This window comes from Geotrypetes seraphini, chromosome 17, assembly GCF_902459505.1.
Source record: "Geotrypetes seraphini chromosome 17, aGeoSer1.1, whole genome shotgun sequence".
Taxonomy (NCBI): Eukaryota; Metazoa; Chordata; class Amphibia; order Gymnophiona; family Dermophiidae; genus Geotrypetes; species Geotrypetes seraphini.
In genome coordinates this window covers 2,207,460-2,221,905 of record NC_047100.1, presented here as the reverse complement: position 1 = coordinate 2,221,905, position 14,446 = coordinate 2,207,460, and the positions used below count along the sequence as shown (strand labels likewise).

Sequence of the window (14,446 nt, the reverse complement as noted above, 5' to 3'; positions counted from 1 at the left end):
TTAGCTGAGGCCTGAGCTAGAAAATGCTTTTGCCAGGGGTGTACACTTAAGATTTGGGGAAATTCACAGTTAAGATGGAGTCCTGTTACAGCTGTTTTTCCAAACAGAGAGGGGAAGTTTTGAAAGAACATCCAAGTAGAAGGGGTGTCTGTCCTAAAACCAATTTTAAAGGCTTTCAAATAGGAAAAAGGTCAGGATTCCTTGTGTGAAAATACATGAGAAAGATGTTCTGGTGTTGAAAAAGTCCAAAATAAGAACACCAAAAAAAAAAATGACACAAAAACATCTGGCTGGCATTTATTTAAAAAGGGCCACACTGATGTCCTGCGGAGCAGCCTAGTGGTCAGTTCAAGTGGGCTTTAACCAATAGGACCTAAGTAAGGACAGATAAAAAGATCCTACTGGTACCCCATGGTTGTTGCAGCCCAGTTTAGGCTAGGCTGGAGAGGGCTTTGACTTTTACAGTCTGTGTCCAGCAAATAACAAGATGGATTTGGATAGACTGGAGGGGAGCTTCAATGGCATCTCCAGTAGTTGGAATATAGAGCAGAGCGGACTTCTACAGGCTCTGACCCTTCACGTCTTTATTTGCTATCAGAAGAATAGCCTTACTGGGCCAGTAGACAAGGCATAAGCTCAAAAGCAGCCTACCAGGGGGTACTTGACCACCTAAGCCCAACCTCACTCCAGCAGGCATGAAGAAAACAAGGCAAAGATTTCTGGGCCAAATACAGGCTTTTTGTTGTTGGAATAAGACCCCAAAACACACATTCCCCTAAAGCCTACAGACCAGGACCACACAGGCTTACCACTGCTGAAACCAGACACTCTCCCCTACATATTTGCAGGTTAATTCACAAATTTGGTTATTTGGAAGTCTAAACCACACAAAACTGTGGATGCAGTGGGCTAAAATTTTTTAATTAAATTAATAAATGACATTGGCAATAATGTCTCTTGTGCCTCGAACTTTTCTGAAACCAGCCTAAACTTTGGGTCGTTCATGCTCAATGTATGATTGGAGCCTTGGTTTTAATATTTTGCTGGTGTGTGGGATTAATGCAATAGTTCTTGGCGTCCCCTTTCTTCAGTTTAGGTATTAATGATATTCTCCAATCAGTTGGCCACATTTTTTTCCTTCCAAATCGATTGACACAGTCAAGTGAGCACCTTATGAGTCTCTGATTAGTTCAATTGGAATACTGTCAATACCAGATGACTTGTTTTTTGATAAAGCTTTAATTGCTGCTATGACTTCTTTTAAAAATACCTGGTTCTTTTTTGGTGTCAGTTTCCAGTTCATTTTCCCCACTGTTGTCTTCAGTCCTTTTTTGTATAAATTTTCTGTTTTGTGGATTATTTAAGATCATTCCATTGGTGTTCTAGTCTATAAATCATTTGTGCATATCTGAAAATAGGCCATGTCCAGAAGCATTGCAAAAAGTTCATGTGGATTTATAGAATTTACCAGAAATACTCCAAAACCGAGCACCAGCATTTATATCTGCTTTTCACTATTTGGAAAGTGGTCTCATACTATTAAAACTGGGACCCACTCTGACCCGCGCTTCAGTCTATCCAATACTCATTAAACGTGGCATGATAAGAGCACAGACCTGCAACCATAGATGCCAGCAATCAAAATTGCTGCTGCCACCTTAATTTTAGTCACATTTACCTTTTTTTTTTTTGGTACTATAACTAAAATTCAGAGAAGCAGAAAGTGACAATACTCAGGTCTTTTTATATCTTTTATTAAAGCCACATACAAACATCTACTCATTCTCTTCACTGCGTAGTCTGGCATTGGGATTTGTGACCTTTATCGCAAGCTGAGCTGCCCTCTCTACAATGGTCTTGCGGTTCTTCGAAGAAACATTGTGGGCAATTTCTGCACAATAGGACCTGAAAATGAGGAAAAAGTTCATATTTCACATCAGGCTCCTAGCAGCACCACTTTCTCCTCAAGCCATGCACCCCCACTCACCCAAAAGAAATCCACCTTCAACAAAGCAGGTCACAGTATTTTAACAAAAGTATCCCCAGAAATTAAAAGGCAGGAAAGAGACCAAGCCACTGTCAGAAGGAGAGTCTTACACCCATCGCTAGGATTCTGCTCCCCTCCCCCATTTCCTTGAAATTCTGCATATGAAATGTAGCCCTTGCCCCTACCTCAGATTATCCATGCAAAAATGTGCCAAGAGAAAGTACAAAACTGTCCAGGTAGCAAGTTGCCTAACACAAATGTAAGGATGATTTGGCTATGACCACCACCTAATGGCAAAAGGAGTAAGGATCAGCCTTCAGCTGCAGTGGGAACAGAAAACCAGGCAATGGGTGGCCACGTAGTCTGCTGCTACCAACTGTTATAACAGAAAGGAAAACGAACGTCCTGGTCTCTCGAAAGATAATAGGAAGGCTCATTTTCAAAGCACAGAAACCTATGCCTGGCCACATAAGGATTAGGCTAGTGAATGGTAGGGAGGCATATTACCAAAATACAGAGTGGGGGTCAAGTTTAATTGAACCCGATATACCACAAGATCCAAACCAGCTCAAAGTGGTTTGCAGAGCCAAAACAAACTGACAAGGCAACGCTCCCTGTCTGAAAGAAAAGCAGTTTTGTACAATATGAGCAGTCCATTTATTCCCCCTCCTGCTGCATTGCTAGATATGGACCATCCACACCTCCTCTGAAGAGAATGAGTTCCAAAAGGCTGTTCTGTACCGTAGGCCCAACTCACTTGTTACTCATCAAGAGCACCTCCAGCTCCCTGACATTGTGTACCAGAAACTTGCGGAATCCCGAGGGCAACATGTGTTTGGTTTTTTTGTTGCTCCCATAACCGATGTTTGGCATCAGGATCTGGCCCTTGAACCTCCTGCGAACTCTATTATCAATACCTCTGGGTTTACGCCAATTTCGCTAGAAGGAAGGAAAGAAAGTTTAGAAGCTTTTGAAAATGAGAGCTAAAGCCACACTAAGGACCCGATTCTGCAAATGCGTGTCCCAACAGTAGGCGGCAGTAGGCATCCTACCACTGTCTCTCAGCCTTTTGGGACGCCTACACATTTACAGAAATGCGTAGGTACGCTTAAGCGCGCTCAAGGCATGGTTTCACCCAGAAGTAGCTTTAAGCATACCTATGAGCATCCATAGACACACGACAGATGCATCATTGACACATGATCGGCAGCCACCTTTTAAGCATCTGATAAATCAGGTCCTAAATGTTCTATCCTCATCCTTAGTATCAGAAATATATTTAGCTGGAATGCCAGTATTGCATTTAAGTATTGTTAAAAAGAAAAAGCACAAAGACTGGTAATTCCCCATAGGCTAACAGAACTGAGGCATGAATGTGCCAGGACAAGTCCACTTAAAAGAGATGCCCATACCATGCTACCAGCCTCTGTGCTGTTTTGCTGCCTACCTTAATCTTGACATAACGATCTGACTGGTGGCGGATGAATTTCTTGGTTCGTTTCTTGACAATCTTAGGTTTCACTAGGGGTCGTAGGGCAGCCATGTCACCTTTGAAGAAAACCAAAAGACATCAAAACCCTACCACATTCACTAAAAGGCAATCTCCTCTCCAGATTTTATAATGCAAAGCTTGACATATGCGGTAGCTACGTACATAAGATACCCTAATTTTAAGAAGGGAAATGAGGGCAATCACTTTACTGGAAATAGGTGCAAGCATTTACACATGCTCTGTGAAGTGTATACCCTAATCCCGCCTCCACGCAGGTCAAGGAAACTTATACTTCTTTAGCATCTCTCCAGACCAGCACAGCTCACTGATGGGTAATAGCTTACCATGACCAGCAAGTGGAGACTGAGACATAAACTTTTGGCTGTAGTACAAGGGGGCTGTGCAGACCCTAATATTCTCAGTCTCCAGCAGGTGGTGATAAGCTGTTGCAGTCTTTCCTGGTAGGGCTTTTGGAAGTTGTTTTAGTGGCCTTCTGGTCCCCGTCTGGTGCTGGATTGAGCTGGGGACGACGACCCTTCAACCTGGCGGGTGTCACACTCAACAGGTTGAGTCCCTCCCCCCATTTCCTCCACCTCCCCCAAATTTTTCTAGAAGTGCCTCAGCTGTAAACCTTGCCACCAATACCGGCAAGGCATATGTTTATATACATAATATATGTATGTAAACTTAACACACATACATAGCAGGCAATTTTCTAAACAGTCATTCCTGTTCTATACAGAAATGCATTATAAATTACCTTGAAATACATAATTTTGAAACTTGATCCAGCTGCGGACATTACCCTGTCTAGATACATTGACTGGGGAAGTAAGCTAGCTAGAGAAGCAACTCAGGGTTCATATCTAGTCACTTTACCTTTGGTTTCCTACTCTACAAACTTTGAATAGGGAGAGAGAAATACCCACTGTGCCTGAATATAAATTGTCTGGATCTACAAATATAAAGGCATGAGCTAACAGTCCAAAGCATTTGTGGCAGATTTTCTTCCAGGACCAGCCACTGGTAGAGATAGTCATGGAATGGGTAATTCCTCTGCATCACTTTCCCTCCCTTCTGTGAATCTAGAGGAGCACTGACAGCTCTCCAGATGCAATCACAGGAGGTTAAGCATTTTGAGCAGAACATGGACTAATCTAGAGCTGGTTCAAAGGATAATTTTATCATACCGTGAATGGAACCTCACTCTTATTCCAGAGTATGATGGGGAAATCTCAGTGACTCAGATTTGCTGCTGTTGGTTTTAAAATTTGTATTATTCCATTCTTCTTCATATGGAATAATCTTCCTTTGGAAAACTATGTTGCCTCAAATCTGTATAGCCCATAGGATTCTAGAAAGTTAACTGTCCTTTCTTTAGCAGGGTCTCAGTTAATTTTCCAGCCACTACGGTTAAGACTCATTGTCCTGTAGTGGCCCACCTTTTCACTTTAGCGATGGGCTGAAGGCCTCAACAAGAGTATATGGACTATCATCCTGGATCTCAGCTCAGTGCTGTAACCAGGAGACAACTTCTAGGTACCACACATGTCCCCTTGGCTGGCTTGTAGAACCAGGGCCAGAATGCTACACAAGGAAGATTTGTGAAGACATTTGTAGCAGGACATTACAGGGCAGTGAGCCTTACCACAGTGGTTGGAAAAATAATGGCGACACTGCTATACAGATTTGAAGCAACATGGTTTTGCCAAAGATGATTATTCCAGACAGATCTGATTAATTTGACTAGGTAACCAGGACATATGTTTGGATTTCAGTAAAGCATCTGCTACAGTTCATCACAGAAAGCTCATGAACAAGCCAAGCAGCCTGGAGGCGGTGAACCAAAATAGAAATTGGTTGACTGACAAGTGGGCAGCACTACATACTGTAAAGAATAAGAAGTAAATACAGTCAGAATCTACATTTTTCTGATCAATAAGACCTAGGTGTGGAAAAGCTGGTAGAAATCAAAAGCATGGACAGGCCAAGCTTAGCTATGCAAGTACTATTTATTATTTCTATAGCATTAACAGATGCATGCTGTGCTATACATGAAATACACAAGAGACAGTCACTGCTTAATGTCATACCATGCTCTGTTATATCCTGCCTTACCACGTTTCATACTATCAGGCACAATAAAAGTAGTGCTGAGCTGCAGTTTCATACCAAACCCGTAACATCGCCACCCCATGCTGGATGTCCTGTCCGATTAAGTGTTGCCATGCTTTTTGACTACTATCATTTGACAACCTTAAATGTACTATCATGCTCTACATCAGTGGTTCTCAACCCTGTCCTAGGGGACCCCCCCAGCCAGTTGTGTTTTTAGGATAGCCCTAATGAATATGCATAGAGCAGATTTGCATGTCTGACACCTCCATTATATGCAGATCTCTCCCATGCATATTCATTAGGGCTATCCTGAAACCACGACTGGCCTGGGGGTCCTCCAGTACAGTACAATACTATACCCCAGGGGTGTCAAAGTCCCTTCTCGAGGGCCGCAATCCAGTCGGGTTTTCAGGATTTCCCCAATGAATATGCAGGAGATCTATTAGCATATAATGAAAGCAGTGCATGCAAATATATCTCATGCATACTCATTGGGGAAATCCTGAAAACCCGACTGGGTAGCGGTCCTTCGAGGAAGGACTTTGACACCCCTGCTGTACCCTATTAAGCCACTCTGAGCTCTTTTGGGAGGACGGGATCTAAAATCTAAAATAAATGAGCAAGCAAGCAAGCGTACAATCTTATTAAGGCAGCCAGTGGAGTCAGGTAAGTAAAGCACAGCAGCGTGTAGAGATCGAGGAGGGTCAGGTCAAAGCCAGTCCTGGACAGGCCCCACGTCCCCCTCCTGGAACTGGGTAACTTCTGCGCGCGCGCACCAGCTTCCCAGGCCGAAGCTGCTCCTACTCCCCTAGAGCCCCGCACACCAGGCCGACGCCAGCCAAACCCCCGAAACCTCGCTCCTCCTAACCGAAATGGGGCCGAAACCTGCGCCCCCCGCTCCCCGACACCGCCTAACCCGGAGAAGCGGCCGGGAAGCGCTCGCCCCAGCGCGGATGGCAACGGATTTTACTCACCGGCTCCGATGCGTTGCCGTCCGAGTGAAGTCTACAGAGAAAGAGAGCGCCGAGGATTCTGGGAGGGAGAAGCAGGGCGGAAGGGGCGGGCGCGAGGGCTGCTGGGAAAGGGAGCCAAGCAGAGCGGAAGTGGGGACCTGTGTTTGGGCCGGACAGCTTTGACGTGTTTCCTGTCGGACCGGAAGTGATCGTTCTGGACTGGGAGCCGGAGCCGGAGCCGGGAGGTGCCACGTCTGAGGCCGGAGTTGCGGCAAGATGGTAACGTGTCTCCGGGGGGGTTAAGGGAGATTTAGTCGCTCCTGCAATGGGAGAACTTACAGGTCACAATGTAACATAAACATTAATGAATGTGACAAAGTCATTGAAATCACATGAGGGAAAAGGAACCTGAACCCGGAACTCATTGAAAAAGGTTTAGACAAGTTCTTGGAGGAAAAGTCCATGGTCTGACCCAGGGGAAGCCACTGCTTGCCCAGGGGCTACTGCCGGGTATTTGTGACCTGGTTGGAAACAGGATCCTGGGCTAAATGGACCTTAGTCCGACCCAGTATGTTCTAATGTTTAGTCTCATGGCCACTGACTTAAGTTATAGATTCTGACACCACGACCTCCTCGTTAGCTAAGCAGCCACAATGCTGAAGTAAGTACATTTATTTTTCATGTCCGCCCACAAATTGTTCAGGAGGAGCTTTGGTTGGTGGGAGAGTAGGAGGGAGCACAGAGAGTAATGGCAGGGGGAAGGGTTCGGTTTCAGCTAAAGCCAAACTGAAAATTTTGTTTGTTGGTTCGGTTTCAGTCAGCCTTGATGTTGGAGAGTGAAAACTTGTGCAAGCACAGAAGTCACTTGTTTAGAAAAGGAAAACTTTCTTTCTCCACTGTTTTGCTATGTGGCTGTAGCATAACTAATGCTATTTTTACATTTTTTTTTCTTTTTTCCAGGTGTCTGTAATTAACACAGTGGACACTTCCCATGAGGATATGATTGTAAGTAGCAACAGGTTGAAAAGGTGACAGCGAAGTATGGCCAGTAGGAAAAAGGAGGTATTGATGCCTCTGTATAAGACTCTGGTGAGACCTCATTTAAAATATTGTGTACAATTCTGGAGGCCACACCTTCAAAAAGATATAAAAAGAATGGAGTCTGTCCAGAGGAAGGCTACTAAAATGGTGTGGTTGGTCTCTGTGATAAGGCATATGGGGACAGACTTAAAGATCTCAATTTGTATACTTTGGAGAAAAGGCGGGAGAGGGGAGATATGATAGAGATGTTTAAATACCTACGTAGCGTAAATGCGCACGAGTCGAGTCTCTTTCATTTGAAAGGAAACTCTGCAATGAGGGCACAGGATGAAATTAAGAGGTGATAGACTCGAGTAATCTGAGGAAATACTTATTTACGGAAAGGGTGGTAGATGCGTGGAACAGTCTCCCAGAAGAGGTGGTGGAGACAGAGACTGTGTCTGAGTTCAAAAGGGCCTGGGATAGGTACTTGGGATCTCTCGGAGAGAGAAAGAGATAATGGTTACTGTGGATGGGCAGACTAGATGGGCCATTTGGCCTTTATCTGCTGCCAGAGTATTATTTTCATTCTGTTGGTCATTCTGTTTTGAAAATTCCTTGTTTTCCCTCCAGTCCACTGATTCCAGACTTTCTTTGTTTAGATTTAACTTGCCACTTTTTATTAATAGTTCAAAGTGAGTTAAATTCAGATAAAGTAGGTATTTCCCTACCAGGCGATAAAAGCAACTGTGTAGGTAACTAAAAACCAAAGAGGTTGGAAGTGTGGGGATCAGTTTATGGCCAAAAATGACACTTCAGGCCTTAGCACCTATGCAGACCAATGGCCTTAGCCCTTCAGCGTGTAACCAGTGTGTGTTTGAGAAATGATGGTGTCCTTCCTGAGAACTGAATGTGAACGGTCTGTCTTTTTCTCCCTTCAGCATGATGCCCAGATGGATTATTATGGCACCCGACTTGCAACTTGCTCCTCAGACCGATCAGTGAAAATTTTTGACGTAAAAAACGGGGGGCAGATCTTGATAGCTGACTTGAGAGGGTGAGTAGCTGAAGGCAAGAAGGCAGAGCGAATACAGACAGGGCAGTTCTTCTGGAAGTCAAAAATGATGCCAAGATAACAAAATAAACTGACTGGTATAATTGGCTGTCCAAAAAGATTAAAGGATATATACTGGGGAAGGAGTGTCCCCTTGTGAACCAGCAAGGGGACACTCATCCTCCAGGATATGATATTAATATATCATCTGCAAGCAGATGCAGTACATTTCAGTGGCTGGCTAAAAGATGAAAGCTAGTGTTTTCTGAGCAGTGTGATTTGTTTTAGGCATGAAGGCCCGGTATGGCAGGTTGCTTGGGCTCACCCTATGTATGGCAACATCCTAGTTTCATGTTCCTATGACCGGAAGGTTATCATCTGGAAGGAAGAAAATAGCACATGGGAAAAAACCTATGAATACACCGGACATGACTCTTCAGGTATTTGCTGAGTTTACTTTATTATGACGTAATTTGACAGGCTGCAATTTTCTCATGACTTTATTTCTAAATTCTCCATTTTCTTCTGGGCTGCTCATACTTAGTCCTGTGCATGGATAAAGCAGCGTGGCAGGGCCATGGTGGTAGTTTATAGGACATTATTTTCGTTTATAATAAAATGAGATTTGTTCCTTAGTCCCTTCCCCACTCTTTCTTTGGTTTACCTTGTTTGTCCACGGGGTTTTCTTCCTTCCTTCTGGATTGTTTGGCACATAAGAGCTTGGCCATAAATAACAGAAATCCCACACACAATAGCTTTACATTATTATTTTTATCTACAAAATTTTAAAAAGTACATGATTAAAAATGATCATAGATTGATTATTGTATCTGAGGCTATAATTTAATTTCATTCACGAAGCTTGCTGCTCTATAGTTGACTTGGATTAGGCAGATTCAGGTTGATAATGTACATAATACATCCTGCATGGACAGCTGGGACCTGACCTGGACAAACAAAGACTTTCCAGGGACCATCGTTAGCTGGATAATTTTCACACCGTTGGTCTTTAATCAGTGTCTTTTTTGTAACAGTGAACTCTGTCTGCTGGGCTCCCCATGATTATGGATTATTGCTGGCATGTGGTAGCTCAGATGGAGCGATCTCCCTCCTTACATATACAGGAGATGGCCCCTGGGAAGTGAAAAAAATCAACAATGCACATACAGTAAGTGACTGCAACTGCTCCCTTTTCAATTACATGCTATAGTCTTAACAGCTGATTTATGAAAGAGCAGAATGTTCTGTTTCATTTTTTTCTGGGATGAGGACAACTTGTATAGCTATATGTACATATACATATAGGGTTAATATAACATTCTGTAATGCGCACACACATATATATATAGTGTAAATACTGTATACTCAATACCATAATGCTCCATAAGCACTAATACCATCAATGATCACCATCTGATACACATGTATAGATAACCATCAGAGAAACCCTCTAGCTCTGTATAGTAACACATAACTAAAACTCACTCATCATAGCTCATGTATTGTAACACCATTGCTGAAACTCGTGTCAACCACTCTGAATTGACTCCCTAGTCATTAGTAGCAGTATAGAAGCTTTCAATAAACAATATCTTGTGGTTGTCATATACCTCTGCTACATAAGGTTTCACTCAAGATGGGCCACAGTTTATCCTTCATTGAGATGTTCTGTTTTTAGATCGGCTGCAATGCAGTAAGCTGGGCGCCAGCTGTAGTTCCTGGCAGCCTCATCGATCAGCCGTCTGGACAAAAGCCAAACTACATCAAACGATTTGTGTCCGGGGGCTGTGATAACCTAGTGAAGATCTGGAAGTAAGTCTGCCCACCACACTGGAATCTGTCTGTAAACTCTCATTTCCGAGTTTCAGCGCCTAAATAAACAAACAGTTCACAAAGGCTCAGGATGCAATTTCCTTATTCTTCATATTAATACTTAAATGTATGCAGTAGTTTACTGGAGGTTGTTCTGTCCTAAAACCAAATGCTCTCTGATTTCTGTCTATCACTGATTCCAGAGAAGAGGATGGGCAGTGGAAGGAAGAGCAGAAACTGGAGGCTCACAGTGACTGGGTTCGAGATGTAGCCTGGGCTCCATCTATCGGTTTGCCGACCAGTACCATTGTCAGCTGTTCACAGGTAGGAATTTCCAGCTACTGCCAGTGCTAAAGAAATTGGAACTAGCTGTACTAGTTAAAAATACTTGCTTTGCTATGTGCAGTACAAACTTGTCGCTTTTGTCGTCTTCCTGTACTGCTGGTAAGACTGGGGTTCATGTATGGCTGTACTGGAATTACTGGGGCCATGTGTCGATGGGTTTCAGTGTTAAGACTTCCACTGAGATGGAACCTTGGCTTGGTGTTCCAGGATGGCAGAGTGTTTATCTGGACCTGTGATGATGCATCTGGAAACTGTTGGACCCCAAAACTTCTTCACAAGTTCAATGATGTGGTTTGGCACGTGAGCTGGTCCATTACAGCCAACATTCTCGCTGTCTCGGGAGGAGATAATAAGGTGAGATCTCTTTCCTTTTCATTCTCACTGCAGAGAAAACACTGGGGCTGCCTAGGGCATATAGGGGAAGGGGAGGCAGGTTCCTGTATCTGTAGAGGAGAAACCACCCATGGTCATAGTTTGTTTTAGTCATGTTGACAGTAATACTGGAAAAGTTCCACTGCTTTAAGTTTTGTGTGACTTCCAGATCATTTTAACAAGTCTTGTTATACCCTTTATTGGTTATTTAATTCTTTTTTGGTGTTTATAAACAGTATTCACAGAAAACAACCCCAGGGGGTTTACGTACTATCTACATGATTTCCAGAATGTAGCATTAGATTTGTACCTGTTACACCTTCGCTGTATATTTTGATTTCGTGGATTACAAATCATAATATGAATGCCAACATTGTCAAATCCTAATTTCGACAAAAGAAAACGCAGAAAAGCATTGAAATTACATTTATGGCAGAAATATCCTTAACACTATTTCTTGAAGTTGAAGATGCGACTTAAACATTAGCATAGGAAGGCATTGACAAATAGCTGAGACTTTTTAAACATTTTCTTAAAATTGATCTGCTTCTGCGAGTGTAGTATTTGTGCTAGCCACTGGATGCCACATCAGGCATTTGAGGAACAAGTGACATTAGTCAATGAGAATGGCCACACTTGAGAGCTCCAAGAGAGCCATGATAATCCCACCCAGTCACAAAGCCCTGACCATTATCTCTTTGCTAGAAACTGGAAAGCTTCCTCTTGCCTTGACGTGATAAAGGCACATATGACAATACAGCAGAGCAACAGTCGGGGGTTTCAAAGAATGGTGACAGGGGCAGAAGGCACCCTGAGAGAGAACATATACAGCTGGTTGGCAGGGGTTTCTTTTTTTTTTTTTTTTAATTTCTTTATTCAGTTTTGCATATTACAACAAGTGTATCAGAAAAATTCATATAATCTTATAAATACACACTTGATTTTCTTCATGAACACTTTAAGTACAATATTTCATACTTATATTCATATTTTATAATGATTTAAATATTATGTAATACATTTAATAAATATGACAAACGTAACTAAAATAGAAAAACCTCCAATCCCTCCCTCCCTATTTCAGAAAATCTAACCTAATACATCAAAATGTATTAATTAATTCATACATATTATGAGATAAATAAAATAATACCCACCCCCATTTAACAAATATCTTATTATGGGAAAATGTACAAAAATCTGCTAATGGTCTCCAAATCTTCTAAAATTTACCAAAGTAACCTTTCTGTGTTGCTGTTGTGCGCTCCATTTTATATATATGGCATACTGAATTCCACCAAAAGTTTCGAATTACTTAGCCTTGGTATGAGTGAACACCTCTCCTACTGAGGCCATGGAGCTTGGCGCAAGAGTAAAGGAGTTGGAAGTTAGACATGGTTCTGAAAGAGCTACAGCACCTGTCTGAGCCCCGATATTAAACTTGATCCTAGTGCTGGAATATTAAAATAAGGCGTGCAGAATGAAGAGACCCACCGTGACTTTGTGGCAGATTTGGGGGAGCATTTGCAGGGGCTTGTGACAGGTACACTGTTGGTAGGTGGGAGCTTTAATCTAATGGTAAACCTCTCCTTAGAGGGAAAAGGATTTGATACCACTTTTTTTTTGTAGTTTTACAACCGCACTCAAAGTGGTACTTCAAGCATTTTTCCTATTTTTCTCGGTGGGCTCACAATCTATCTAATGTACCTGGGGCAGTGGAGGATTAGGTGACTTGTCCATGATCACAGAAAGCAGCGTGGGATTTGAACCCACAATCTTGGGGTGTTGAGGCTGTAGATCTCACCACTACGCCACACTCTCCTCCACTTAGATTCCACAAAGTTCTGGACCATAAATGGTTAAGGAGAGGTGATTTGAACTGAGGATTGCTGATCATGAGATGGCTTTACAAAAAACTAGTACAACTGATAGCTGTAGCTCTTTAAGAAAGCCAGAAATTGTACTCGTCTTCTTGTTGGCTGAAAGGTTTTCATGGCCAAAAGTTTCTATACAGAGAGGCAGAAGAAGATGGCACATTTCATTCATTGGAAACTTTGTAAACGTTACATCACTGTAAAAGGATCGGGATCCTAAGAGAATTCTAGAGCAGAGCAGCCTAATGGTTAGTGCTGCAGACTGAGATCCTGGGGACCTGGGTTCAGCTCCCTGTGACCTTGGGCAAGTCACTTAACACTCCATTGCCCCAGGTAGGTACAGAGAAAGTTCCTGCCTATAATGTGTACAACACGGCATACATCTGTTTATTCATTCAGTTTTCTATACCATTCTCCCCAGGGAAGCTCAGAATAGTTTACATGAATTTATTCAGGTATTCAAGCATTTTTCCCTATCTTTCCTGGTGGGCTCACAATCTTATATCAATGGGGGACTAAGGGACTTGCTCAGGGTCTGAACCAAAAAAGGCTGCATTTCTTTCCTCTAGCAAGCTGTGACTGGAAGCTAACGCTTGAATTTGTTCTAGCCAAGCTGTGTATGAACACAGAGTATTTTGTTATTTTTTCAGGTGACTTTGTGGAAGGAGTCCGTGGATGGCCAGTGGGTCTGTATAAGTGACGTAAATAAAGGCCAGGGAGCCGTGTCTGCAGTAACAGAGAGCCAACAGAATGAGCAGTGACAAGTCTGCAGTCTCCAGCGCAGAAGTTGCTGCTCTTGCAGAAAGATTCCCATCTTGATTTCATCAACCTTCCTTATGCAAGGATTGCCTTAGAACATTGCTTATTGACTTTGACTGCTGCACTCGACAGCCCAATTTAACAACATTCAAAATATGATTGTCAGAGGCTCTTAATTTTATATTAACCGTTTTTGTTTATTTCAGAAAATAAAGGAAAGTATTCTTGCTTTATACAGCTTTGCTGTGACTGGTTAGAGTAAATTGTGCTGCAGTTAGAAGTTCATGTATACACTTTTGGAGGTCAGCACTGTGACAAGGATACCACGCTTGAGCCAAATAATGAGTGTTGGTTTGTGTGTGGATGGTTATCTAATCTAATCTTCCATTTGTGAGTCACAGATCAAAGAAAAAAAGGAGTAGGGGGGGTTCTATCCAGAAGCTGAAACCGTTAATTGTCAGAGGTGCGTCTTCAGGATTTTCCTGAATGCGGTGTAGTTTGTCTCCTCCCTGATTGCTTCTTTACTCAAAATAGCAGAGAAATGGAGAGAGAGAATCTCAGCTGGGTGGACTGGATGGGCCACTTGGCTTTTAGCTACCAGATATTTACTGACAGGTGGTTTAGGTAGTTACCTTCAGATTCTATAAATAGCACCCTGAC

At 42.7% G+C, this 14,446-nt stretch overlaps 2 protein-coding genes across 3 annotated transcripts; one reads left to right on the top strand and one right to left on the bottom strand.

Annotated features, from left to right (window-relative positions):
- Positions 1–1,733: 1,733 nt before the first annotated feature.
- LOC117351047 (60S ribosomal protein L32) lies at positions 1,734–6,691 on the bottom strand. The gene is made up of 4 exons (XM_033925730.1): positions 6,572–6,691; positions 3,435–3,535; positions 2,745–2,926; positions 1,734–1,905 (listed from the first exon to the last, which is right to left on the bottom strand). The coding sequence occupies exons 2-4, from the start codon at positions 3,528–3,530 to the stop codon at positions 1,776–1,778; spliced, it is 408 nt and encodes a 135-aa protein (XP_033781621.1). The 5' UTR covers positions 3,531–3,535; positions 6,572–6,691; the 3' UTR covers positions 1,734–1,775.
- Positions 6,692–6,708: 17 nt separating this feature from the next.
- Positions 6,709–14,019, top strand: SEC13 (SEC13 homolog, nuclear pore and COPII coat complex component). Of its 2 annotated transcripts, XM_033925727.1 has the most exons (9): positions 6,709–6,829; positions 7,511–7,555; positions 8,512–8,627; positions 8,913–9,064; positions 9,659–9,792; positions 10,303–10,436; positions 10,640–10,760; positions 10,989–11,135; positions 13,678–14,019. In XM_033925727.1, the coding sequence occupies exons 1-9, from the start codon at positions 6,827–6,829 to the stop codon at positions 13,786–13,788; spliced, it is 963 nt and encodes a 320-aa protein (XP_033781618.1). In that variant the 5' UTR covers positions 6,709–6,826; the 3' UTR covers positions 13,789–14,019. The 2 variants fall into 2 exon arrangements, with proteins under 2 accessions (XP_033781618.1, XP_033781620.1); XM_033925729.1 differs by lacking the exon at positions 6,709–6,829 and having other exon boundaries at positions 7,514–7,639.
- The last annotated feature ends 427 nt before the right edge of the window (positions 14,020–14,446 follow it).

Excerpts from the sequence above, each read along its gene's own strand:
- LOC117351047 (XM_033925730.1), bottom strand. The coding sequence starts at position 3,530 with ATGGCTGCCCTACGACCCCTAGTGAAACCTAAGATTGTCAAGAAACGA. Across the intron at positions 2,927-3,434 it reads ATCGTTATGTCAAGATTAAG|CGAAATTGGCGTAAACCCAG; the intron begins GTAGGCAGCAAA and ends CCTTCCTTCTAG. Across the intron at positions 1,906-2,744 it reads GTGCTCTTGATGAGTAACAA|GTCCTATTGTGCAGAAATTG; the intron begins GTGAGTTGGGCC and ends CCTCATTTTCAG.
- SEC13 (XM_033925727.1), top strand. Across the intron at positions 9,065-9,658 it reads CACCGGACATGACTCTTCAG|TGAACTCTGTCTGCTGGGCT; the intron begins GTATTTGCTGAG and ends TTTTTGTAACAG. Across the intron at positions 10,761-10,988 it reads CCATTGTCAGCTGTTCACAG|GATGGCAGAGTGTTTATCTG; the intron begins GTAGGAATTTCC and ends TTGGTGTTCCAG.